This window comes from Erythranthe guttata, chromosome 13 (assembly GCF_056151865.1).
Source record: "Erythranthe guttata isolate IM_541 chromosome 13, IM_541, whole genome shotgun sequence".
Classification (NCBI taxonomy): Eukaryota; Viridiplantae; Streptophyta; class Magnoliopsida; order Lamiales; family Phrymaceae; genus Erythranthe; species Erythranthe guttata.
This window is the reverse complement of record NC_142545.1, coordinates 31,085-43,026: the sequence shown is the minus strand read 5'-3', so window position 1 is coordinate 43,026 and position 11,942 is coordinate 31,085. Positions and strand designations below refer to the sequence as shown.

The window sequence follows — 11,942 nt, the reverse complement described above, 5'->3', positions numbered from 1 at the left end:
TAATAGTTCAAAAACATTTAGGATACTTTATTTATCTATCGAATTTCGTTGATTATGTATGTATGTTAAACACGCGTAACTAACTTGTAGCTTATAATAAGATCAAATGCAATCACATGGCTTGAAATGCCTATGTCCTCCAAATTCTTCCAGAGACCAAATTCAATTACATAAAATAATGGCAAAAATGAAAAGAATTAAACACATATGACACACACAACTTCTCTCTCTATCCCCTTCCTCTCTCATAAATGTGTGTGAATGGTTCTTCAGGGCCGATTCTGTACATAATCATCAGCTCTGAGGTTGGGGACGGTGCTGTAAAATCTATAAGGGTATGATGAGATGGAGAAGAGAAAAGAAAGTAAAATTTTAACCTTCACCGGGTGTAGCATATAAATAACCGAGCTCACTACTTTAAAATTGAAAACATTATTAAGATCGCTATTTGAAATACAACAAAACACACTTATAATGAGAGATAGAGGTATGATGAAATATGAAATGAATCAATCATCAAAACAAATACTACGAATTTGAATATATATATTGTTTTCTTAAATAATAATTTATGATAGTGTGACTGAAGAGTGCAAAGGTAGTTAGTGTAAATAGAAAAATATTGGTCATGTAACGGGAGAATGATGAAATTTCATTGAAGAAGGATAAGTTATATCTTATATCTTACCTGAATCTGTGAATTGTCAGAAAAATCACTGGTGGTTTGAAGAATTGGAAACATTTCACAGTTGTCAAGTTCCAGGTCACTATCAATAATTCTCACCGGAAGCTGTAGGGTGAGATCGATCGATCGATCCATCCATCCATCCATTTTAGGCCTGTAATTCTGATATTGTGAATCGGAAAACCTAACAAGATTCTTAACCTAATGTAGTTTTTCGTTTGGGTTTGATTCCTTGATTTATTTAGTAATAATATATACATCGTTCCTCGTCGATTTGGTGCAGGTGTTGTTATGCCGGATTGCAACGCTCGAGTCTAACAATTGAACGCAGTTGACAAAACTAAAGTTTGGTGGATCAGCAATGGAGGGGTCGCAAGGATCAGAGAGAGAAAAGGTTAACTCGTCGTCTTCCTCTACCCCTGTATCTGCTGTCGCTACTTTCTGGAAAGGTACTTTATTGTTCCTTCAATTTTTTTCATCTGGTTGTGTTGTGTTGCGTTGCCTGTTGGAGCATATATATTGTTGGGGCAGGAATTGGAATATTAAAATTTTAATGATGTTATCCTGCTCTACCAGATTTTGATTTAGAGAAAGAAAGGACCATCCTAGATGAACAAGGGCTTAGAATTGCCGAAAATCAGGAAAACAGTCAGAAAAGCCGTCGGAAGCTTGCAGAGAGTACTAGAGGTATTTCTTTCACTATTGTATTATTCTTCATTATGTTTTCTTTTCGTTCATCACCTTTCCTCGATTGTTGGACACTGTGATAACTATCTAACCCTAATCATCTTCAATTTGAAACTTCACTCTTGACAGACTTCAAGAAAGCTTCAAATGAAGATAAATTGGTGTTATTCAACTCTCTACTCAAGGGTTATCAAGATGAGGTTGATAAACTTACCAAGAGAGCAAAATTTGGAGAAAATGCTTTTCTAAACATTTACCAGAAACTTTATGAAGCACCAGATCCTTGCCCGGTTCTTGCTTCCATTGCAGTAAGTACCTTTCTATGAATTGTTCTTTAGAATTATTAGTCTTTTCTCCCAATTCCATGAGATCTAATGCTTTTATGTGACCTGAACATAGTGAACTTACTTTATGCTGTGTACATAACAACCTGGTTTTCACTTTAAGCTAAATATGAGATATGTGACATCGTGTCAGCAAATATCTAGGTTTGTTCTTCGAAATTGGTTCGTAGTAGCATTACATAAAAAGCTGTTTTGAGTTTGGACCCCATTTTGGTAAGGTTCACATAGCCCACTTTTGGTTTGTTTGGTTGATATGTGACATCTAAGACGTGGTATTTGCTACTGCAGATGTATTAATCCTCTACATCTTATATTTTAAGAATTTACATCAGTGGAATTCATGCATGTTCAGTGCAAATTTCCACTTCTATGTGATGCTCTCTTGCACCTCCTGAACCTCTATGTTTGCTTCTTTCCGACCTAACGTCCTTGTGCAGGATAAGGATGCCAAACTATCCGAACTAGACTCTGAAAACAGAAAGATGAAAGTTGAGCTTGAAGAATTTCGCACTGAATCAACTCATCTGAAAAATCAACAGTCAACAATAAGAAGACTTGAAGAGCGCACCCGCCAGTTAGAACAGCAGGTGATTATCTCTATGCTATGATAAACAATTTTTGGCACTCTTAGCTGCTATATTGATATTTGTTGTGGTATTCTGGGATAGTTAGGTTGGTTTGATCATAAAAAGTAACTGTCAATATATATCTTTGAAAAGTAAAATAGTATCTCAATACGAATATAAACGTGCTTAAGAAAATGACGTGAAAATTTAAGCATATTTGTCATGGGAATTAGTATCATTGATGAATGACTCTAGAATGGTGAAGAGATTGAAAATTGGATTTGTCATCTTACTTTAATTTTTACTGAATCTGGTAATTTTGTGGGTGTTTGTAGGTATCAAATTTTTATTGATCTAGTTTTTAGGGTCAAATTAGAACTTATTTCATCAAGTAAGTCATTTATGATTGCCTAATGAAACCAAATAACAATCGCACTCCTGGTTCACTGCTTTTATCCCCCATGCAGATGGAGGAAATCCTCATTTGCGTGTGCTGACATAACTGTTTCTTGAGGTAGACTAATGTGAATCCTTGTAGTGCCAGGTCCAGGAGGCACAAACACTAAGCAGATTACTGTGATGAAAATCAGTTGTTTTTGTGTGTTCATTTGCTTTTTTTTTTCTTTTTTTTTCTGGTGGGTTGATATATTGTTTTTCTTTCTTCCGCGTGCTCCTTTTTTTTTTCTTCAATATGACTGGGAATTGGTAATTGAGAAGTCGTAGTGGGGCTGGGGGTAGTGTGGTTTATGTGGATAGCATTTGATGGTAATTGCTGTGTGTAAGTTCTTCTATTTGATCTTGTTGATAGAAAGGAGTATGGTTTGTTAAGGGGTTATTTGGTATCGGGAGAATAAACAGGAGGAGGTTAAATTCGAATTTGAAGTTATTTTATTACAGTAAACATTCTTTTGTTCGCTATTTATTGGGAATAGGCTATGTAAGGCGAAGTCCGGAAATTTTACTCTCTCTCTCTCTCTCTCTCTCTCTCCATATATATATATATATATATATACACACACACATACGTTTTAGTTTTTCAAGAAGTGTACCTCAGTGTGAGTTAGCAAACATGAGATCAGTGGATTTTTTCAGATCAGAGTGGAACTTTGGTTCCAGTTCTTCCACCTAACAAGGCCGCAGGGGAGGGGGTTGGGATAAATTAAATGAACCTATTAAGAAACAGGGATAATTCTTCAGTTCTGGCAATTTATGTGAGATTATTACTACAAGATCCTCCCGAGATATCAAGTCACTGTGGCAGTATTAAGGGTGACCTACTAGTTATTCAAACTTCAAACAGTAGTAAAAGAATACGTTGCTTTTTTTGTATGCTAAGAAAAATTAAAATCCAGTTGCGAGCATGATAACCCATTTTACCTTCTTGTAACTTGTAAGTCCTCAGTTATAAAATAATTTTAGTTTATCTCTTGCTCCATCTCTAATGCATGTTCACTTGTTTTGGTTTCTGTTTGATTCATGGTGTGGACTTCCATTGAATTTTACAAAAAGCAAGTAGCATGACAACTAATTGGATGTATGTTTTTTAACGTTGATTAAGATGGAGGAAAAAGTTAAAGAAATTGTTGAGATTAAGCAACGCAATTTGGCTGAAGAGAATCAAAAAACAATGGAGGTTCTAAAAGAAAGGTACTACATTACGACTTCAGATGCCATTTTACTTTCATCTGTAATTTCTTAGCATTAAAAGTGTAAATATGTTGCTTTTTCCGGCAAGTGGAAAAAATACCATTTCCTGAGGGGACATGACTTCTCTCTCATGCTTTGCAAATACCACTGCATGAACTTTTAATGGTGCAGGGAAAGAATGTTACAAGATCAATTACGCCAAGCTCAAGATAGTGTTTCCACTATACGAAAACTACATGAGTTTGCGCAGAGCCAGTTGTTTGAGCTTCGTGCCCAATCAGGTCAAAATACTTTTCAGATATCTGTATCTTTTCTTTTCATTATTATTACATCCACGATACATGTTAGTGGTTGAGTGCATGTATTACACTTCCTTTTTTCCTCTTTAATAAGTTAATTGAGCCAGTCCTCTTAAAGCAGTTTGTTTAACTCTACTGTTTCTGTGATCTCAGAGGAGGAAAGAGCTGGGAAGCAATCAGAAGTTAATCTTTTAATGGATGAAGTTGAACATGCTCAAACTCGTCTTCTAAGTCTTGAAAGAGAGAAGGTGACCCAGAATGTTTTTTTATGCAGAAACTGCATTCTTAATTTGTTTGGCCATTAGCCTGATAATGTTGTCATGACAAATAAGAGTTTATCCTCTGTGGTTTAGCTTTTACATGTGTCCAATCTGGCGAGGCTTTGTCGAGTTTTCATCAGGCATGAACAACTGAAGGCACTTCAATTGGACTTTAGTTGTATACCTTGTCATGCTGACCAGAACCATATTCTTCTTACTAGAAAAAAAAAATGAAAAAAAGCTCATAGTTGCAATTTGGAAGTTTTTGACACCGTCAATTATGAAAATAGAACTTTTTTCTGTGAAAAAAGACCTGTGACTTAATGCACTTCCTCTATGATTTATTTATGATATTCCACTCTAATCTTGCCTAGGTCATTAGATTTGTTGAAGCAAGTTTGGTTGGCTATAGGCTATGTTAGTTTACATTTATGGAGTAGATTTCCATTTGGTTTTGGGAAAAAAAATTGAGTGTTTGTTTATAATTTTTTCCAAGGTAGCAACCAAATTATGTGTAAATGTAATTTGGGTTGGGGGAGGGGGGGGGGGGGGGGGGGGGGGGGGGGGTTGGTTTAGAGTGAAACCATGTCTAAAAGTGTTGGAAGATTTTGTTTTAGTTTTTGAGATTGAAAACGAGAGAATTTTGAAATGCAAAACAAGCACATATTTTTTAATTCTAGAATTTGAATACATTAACAAACATAACCTAAGCATTCCAGCTAAAGAATCAGAGTTTTGACTTAGCCTTTTTGCCAGTTTATGAGCAATATCAGTTTTTGACTTGCTGCTGATGTTGTGCACATGTGTTTACAAGCATTTGCTGATTTGATATTTAGAATAAATGTAGTGTGAGCATCAACTGAATAGCGCAACTGCTTCTGTTGAAAGTTGTAAAGATTTTTATTTAAATGTTACTAATTGACAATTCTTGTTGCATTCTTGATCAGGGCCTTTTGCAGTCTCAGCTACAATCAGCAAATGAAGAGAGTGGACATAAGAAAAGGTATGGAATTAGGTATAATGCATGCATTGAGGATTATCTTTATTTTCATAATTGTGTCTTTTTGATGGTCAATCTGAAGTCAACAACATTGTGCATCAGGCGTATGCATTATCTTTTGTGCTATGTACGTTTAACTTCACTTTATGATAATGAGTATCTCATGTAAAAGCCTGAGTTGCTATAGATGTGTGTCATTTAATACTTAATATATTGATCATCACGTGCTAGCGAATAACATTTTACTCCAAAGCTTTTCAAGTGGTACTTTTTCTCGTAAATGGTGGCACACAGGAACACTTGTTTGCCCGACTCTATCACCATGGTGAACAAAGACTTCACCCAAAAGAATTAAGCTGATAAGTAGATCAAGGGAAATAATGCACGAGGGATTAAAACAGCTGCCAGTTTTTAGTTGCTAAAAGTTGCGATATATTTCTTCTCATTCTACTTCTAGCTCCAGCAAGATAGGGTAGAAGGGTATACTATTACTGTATATTGTTGTCTAATTAAGGGTAAGAAAAGGATTCTAACTTACTAGCGTACATCTAAAAGAACTGATGAAACCATATCAATATAATGCAGTTTATCATGTTACATGGAAGCAGTTCATTTTGGTTACTTATCTCCTTCTTACATTGATTAATGGACATGCTAAATACCCTCCTCTCTAGGATTTGGAGCTATCCTTTTTTCATGTTATGCACTGCTTAAACTGTCTGTTACTCCTGCTGCAGTGATAGTTTGGATGCAAACACCATGCTTGAGAATTCCCTTAGTGCAAAGGACAAGATAATATCTGAATTGAATACGGAACTTCATAATATTGAGGCAACATTATCAAATGAACGGGATTATCATTTGAATGAGCTGAAGAAGTTGAAGGCTTTGCTCAATGAAAAGGTAATTACCTTGGATTTCATTTTTATGAAGTTTCTTGTAGAGGGAAGTCAAGGGGGTGCTAGCCAAATAACACCTATAATTAGTTTAACAGTTTTTTAAATATCATCGAACCACACAAGTGATTTACAATCATAAGTTCATATAGCTTAACCCGGAAAATGCATACAGTCCTTTGACAGACAAATGAATTTCTCTTTTTATAAGATTTGCTGATTTCTCTGCTACAAGAATTACTTGACAAATCTTTTTCATTCATAATACTGAATTTGATCTATGTCACATTAATAGAGATACATGATGCAGGAAGGTCTCTGTTTCGTCTGCATTCAACTGGTTACAAACTAAAATCAGAACTTAATTCTCTGAATTAGGATTTAAATTGAGTCTTATAACCTGCTTATGATGTATTCAACAATGTAGGATATCAAGTTTTGACCAAAACATTATGCTATGACTAACCTAGATACCTTTTTAAGTTGCATCCTTGAATTGTCAGTGTTGTTTAGGAGTCCAATTGATTTTACCAAAATGTCTCTGGCCTGGTCGCATTGATGCAGATTATAGCTTCAAAAGTTTTTTCTTTTATTTGGTCACCACGTTACTTGTAAGTTAAAGCTTACTTCTCAGTACCTTGGTATTAATTGCTTATATTAACATGTAGGCAATATATTTCATGAATGGCCCAGCTTTCTTATTCTGTTTGCGAATTGCAGTATACCCCGATTAACTTACAAAGTTAGATGGTCAACATTCTTGTTCTTTTCAAGTTTTCTATGGAAATGCGTTCTAATGAATTCCCTTAGATCCAGATTCTTTCATATCTAGCTTCATTAAAAGTTTGTTAGTATTCGGTTACTTATTACTTCTTTCATTTGTAAAAAGTACAGGAATTTGAGCTTGAGGGGTTGAAGAAAGAGCTTCATACGAGGCCAACAGAAAAACTAGTTGATGATTTGCGTAAGAAAGTAAAAATTTTGCAGGTGATGTGAACTTCACTAGCTTCATGAAGTAATTTCACATAAGCTTTCTTTGATTGAGGAGTATATGCAAATCGTCCTCCCTGATGGTATAACCTGAAACTGACACATATACGAGAAAAACTTAGGGACATAGTTATGTCCAAGAGTCTGCATATTTTCTCAATTTGCTCTTTTCTAAAGTTGATTATTTGCAGAGGAGGCATTCGAAGGCTAGGGCTTATATTCGCAACCTTGCTCAATAAAATAAAATAACTGAACCACAAAATTACAAACAAGCTAACACCCCTAGTCCATTATTTAGATTTATTAAAAACAAACTTTTCTAAATTCTAGGGTCTTTCTAGATCTTCGACAATGATAGCACCTGGATTCTCAGTTTTTAGACTTCTCTACCTCGTCTATTTTCATTATAGGCCTATTTACATCCTTCCAAGTATTTTTTCTTTGGAAATTCTTTCCTTCAAACGCACTAAATGATTTTTTTGCAAAGGCTATGTATAAAAAGACAACTAGAATTACCTAGCATATACTTATTCGAAAAAACACGCCCTCTTAGAAACACAATTGAATCATAGATTGAGGTCCAATAAACCTTTACCCCTGAATTATATCCTTGAAAATTGTGTTGAAAATTTTGCCAAGAGTGCTCTATCACGTTTGATGAAAAATGGTAATTTTCATAGGCTGTCGGCTATAATTCAATTGAAGCTGAGGATTGGGAAGCAGCTACAAGTGGGGAGGAGATGAGCAAGCTGGAGTCATTACTTCTTGACAAGAACCGAAAAATGGAGCATGAACTGACACAATATAAGGTATGATGCTCTGCACCAGCTGATTATCTGTGAGGAGATATTTCTTGTTATTAGTGGCTCTTGCTTATCTGAATTATATTGAAAAAAATGTGGCCAAAGGATTTTTATTCCATTAAAAACGAATTACAAGGGGGCCTCGCCAAAACCTTGTGGGCCTACACAAGGAAAAGAGTACCCCTAAAATGAGAATAAAAATCACGGAAGAAGAAAATTTCCTATCTAAATGTCTATCTCTTTTTTTTTTTTTTTTTTGATAAGAATCTAAATATCTATCTCTGGCAACAGGGAAATAATTCCTAGCTATACAATTATATTTATAAACCTTCTCGTCCTTTTCTACTTCTGGCTTCAACTCTTATATTTTTTCTTCATGATGAAAGATATTTTGGAAGACCAATCCTATCTATAAACAAGCATTTACGAGCCTCAGGTGAAAGGGATTCCTTGAAAGGCATTTACTTATCTGAGTTATGGGAAGGCTATTACGTTATCGAAGATACAGGATGAAATTGCAGATTGAATTGTGTATAATTTTAACCATGTACATAGGGATTAGGGGAACTGCATAAATTTAAAAAAAAACTTGTTATAGTTGAGTTGGGCACACCGTTGTCTTTCTACTCCTTGCAGGTCAAAATTGCTGAAAAGTCATCTTTGCTGGAAGCAGCTGAAGTTAAGATCAGAGAACTAACGACACAAGTCAATGAACAGCAGAGGCTTATCCAGAAACTCGAAGATGATATACTAAAGGTTATTTCCATTTTAGATTTTGCTATTAAAATATGACTTCATTTTGCTTGCTGGCCTGCTGCTATATCTGCCAAACTGTTAGTAGTCTAAAGTTTTTGCAGTGATGTAATTGATTTGTCCTATGTGCTATGTAGTTTTAATTAATAGATGCAATGCAGGGTTATAATTCCAATGATAAAAAAGGCAACTTTTTCGATGACTGGGACCTGTCAGAGTCTGGAGGCACAAATCAAGTCGAGGTAAGTTGTATGTCGGTCCTGCTTCTTTGCGTGTATGTATCTCAAGTTATTGACATTGCAATGTTGATATTCATTATCATCATCCTTTTCTTTCTTTCTTTCTTTCTTTCCATTTTTTGTTTTGAGAAGATCATTATCATTATCTGCCCAAACTGGTTTGTCTGGTTGTATGTTACCAAAAATCATTTTTGCCACTTTGCCTTAATCTACAATTCAAAATTTTCCCTTAACTTTTGTTTTTATTTGTCAAAATGCCTCAACACCCAACCCGAAATGGAAATGACCCCCAGAAATGCTTCCAAATATAGCACCTGTTTTTCCACAATGATATCTGATAGTGTTATCCGGGATATGTGCTTAATAAGTGTAATCAGTCCACATGGTGACTCTTGACAAGGCATTTCTGAAATTTTGAGGATTCAATCATTCCACATCTCCTAATGTGCATTTGTTTAATTTTGAGGATTTTCTATTTAATTTTTTAAATGTTGGGCATGTGTTTTCCCCAAAGCAATATAGACAACTTTTGGTTAGTTAAAGGAAATGTAATGAATAAAAGTCAATATTACTTATTGAATTTTCTTATGGTTAGATATTGAAGAAGGTTGGAAGGTTCAATCTTGCAGAACTGAATTCCTTATACGAGTTCAATTATTTTGAAGCTTTTATTCAACATTTTATATTATTTCATTGTTAGGATTAACAACTGTGTAAAATGATATTGGTTCTGAAAGGATAGTTGATAGTTTATCGAATTCCCTTAATTTATTCAAATGGTTTTAACAATTAAGAGTTGTGCATCATATCAAATGGTTTATGTACTAAATGCACGTGGACCTTGTTTTGCAAATGTTGTGGCTAAATCCTTCATCGGACAGAATGCAGAACAAAGGCGTGCTCCCTCTGATCTAGATCAAAGCTCTATGCTTAAGGTGATCTGCAATCAACGTGATCGATTCCGGGCACGTCTGCGTGAGACTGAAGAGGTCTGTCCTTAATCCCCCAGCCCACCTACATATTTTCTTGCTCTGTGCCTGGAACTTTAGACATCTAATGTTTCTCGGTTTTTAGTCAGTTATTAGTTATTTAAACGACTGAGTTAACATTAACCCCAGGAAATAAGAACATTGAACGAGAAGATTGGAACTCTGACGACTGAGCTTGAGAAAACAAAAACAGATAATGTCAAACTGTACGGAAAAATTCGCTATGTTCAGGATTATAATTCTGAAAAAGTGATATCCAGAGGATCAAAGAAGGTACCTAGTAAATTATATTTGTTTTATCCACTTTATACTCATCTTAACTTAGCTGTCACCCTTATTTCAGTATGCTGAAGATCTGGAGAGTGGTTTTAGTTCGGACGTTGAATCGAAGTACAAGAAAATATATGAGGATGATATTAACCCATTTGCTGCATTCTCGAAGAAGGTATTCTGATTGTTTATTGGAGAATTTCTTCTTCTCTCCTTTAACGGGTGGATAATCTTGGTCCAAATATATTTTTCGTTTAATTGATTAATTTTGACTGCTCTTTAAAATTTAAGAATGATAAATTATTAGATTAATAATGCATTGGTGGCCTGGTAAGATGCCACATTTCATTTTATCTACGATGACCTTCCTTTCTTAAATATGTTTTTGAATGGTTATGCACAACAGGAAAGAGATCAAAGGTACAAGGATCTGGGGTTTCGGGATAAAATAACCCTTAGCAGTGGGCGGTTTCTTCTTGGCAACAAGTATGGTTTCCCTCCCGTTGGCTATATCTTGGTGAAATTATTGAAATTTGGATGTTATAGGATTGAAATTGTTTTCAGGTACGGGAGAACCTTTGCGTTTTTCTATACGATTGGGCTGCACGTATTGGTATTTACCTGCCTGTACAGGATGTCTGCCTTAAGTTACCTAAGGTTACTTTTTGTCTTTTGCAGATACATAAAAATTGAATTTTGAATTTTTTTTTTTGGTGATTAGATAATAATTGATGTTGTGTTTGCAGCCATGGACCTGAAGAAACTCTGATTGGGGACAATGTCAATCTTCCACATCCTCAATAACATTTTTTTTTCTTTTCCGAATGACATTTGAAGTTGCACTCACTGTTTTGAATTGTTTTGTTAAATCACATCTCATAAAATATTGGTAATAGAATGGACGATTGACGTGCATATCATCATCATCATCTGAAATCAAGTCCGAGGTCTTCGCTCGAACCCAATTCCAAGTTTCCAACATCAAATATTAATTAATGATATATACACATTAACAATTTCGTAAATGTTACCAAAATTCTTGTGTACTTGTATTAGAGTTATAAATGGTTGTGTTATACTAATTAATAATTAGTCAAAAAATATTGCAACAAGAGTAAGATGGGATTGAGAAAACATGCGTCAGTTGTCACTTGTCATCCATACAATGAGTATGAGAAAAAAAATAAAAATTGAAGAAAAATGATGAGTAAATAATAAGAGCAATTAGTCCAAAGTATTAGAAACCACAATTTCAACAAGATAAAAATTAAAATCTCAACAAATTCCTACATAATAGGGAATACATATATCTATTAATTTGTTTTTAATTCAATTTTATTTAAATAATAATATATTTGATATTTATGGATTGAAACACAAGAATTTTTTGGATAAATATTAATAAATACAATACTAATTCAATTTCGTGTTTTATAAATATTATAATAAATACAATAGAATAAAGCCGAATGAATTACGGATTATGAGTAAGATCAATCACAATTCACTACTAT

At 34.5% G+C, this 11,942-nt stretch overlaps 1 protein-coding gene across 11 annotated transcripts; it reads left to right on the top strand.

The window, feature by feature from the left end:
* The first annotated feature begins 304 nt into the window (after window positions 1–304).
* On the top strand, window positions 305–11,343 carry LOC105951874 (protein CASP). 11 transcript variants are annotated; one of them, XM_088812261.1, is made up of 21 exons: window positions 426–487; window positions 709–763; window positions 969–1,134; window positions 1,262–1,372; window positions 1,502–1,680; window positions 2,154–2,303; window positions 3,841–3,929; window positions 4,101–4,210; window positions 4,382–4,476; window positions 5,436–5,491; window positions 6,226–6,391; window positions 7,279–7,371; window positions 8,055–8,183; window positions 8,814–8,933; window positions 9,092–9,172; window positions 10,051–10,158; window positions 10,288–10,431; window positions 10,502–10,603; window positions 10,835–10,914; window positions 10,993–11,085; window positions 11,175–11,343. In XM_088812261.1, exons 3-21 carry the CDS (start codon window positions 1,047–1,049, stop codon window positions 11,230–11,232), a joined length of 2,052 nt encoding a protein of 683 aa, XP_088668387.1. In that variant the 5' UTR covers window positions 426–487; window positions 709–763; window positions 969–1,046; the 3' UTR covers window positions 11,233–11,343. The 11 variants fall into 11 exon arrangements, with proteins under 11 accessions (XP_088668388.1, XP_088668387.1, XP_088668384.1 ...); XM_088812258.1 differs by having other exon boundaries at window positions 709–797; XM_088812257.1 differs by having other exon boundaries at window positions 709–837.
* The last annotated feature ends 599 nt before the right edge of the window (window positions 11,344–11,942 follow it).

What these genes read in the sequence shown, in the direction of transcription:
- LOC105951874 (XM_088812262.1), top strand. Translation starts at nt 1,047, where the DNA reads ATGGAGGGGTCGCAAGGATCAGAGAGAGAAAAGGTTAACTCGTCGTCT. An exon ending in ATGGAGGTTCTAAAAGAAAG is followed by an intron (nt 3,930 to 4,100) that starts GTACTACATTAC and finishes TTAATGGTGCAG; the next exon opens with GGAAAGAATGTTACAAGATC. An exon ending in ATGAACTGACACAATATAAG is followed by an intron (nt 8,184 to 8,813) that starts GTATGATGCTCT and finishes TACTCCTTGCAG; the next exon opens with GTCAAAATTGCTGAAAAGTC.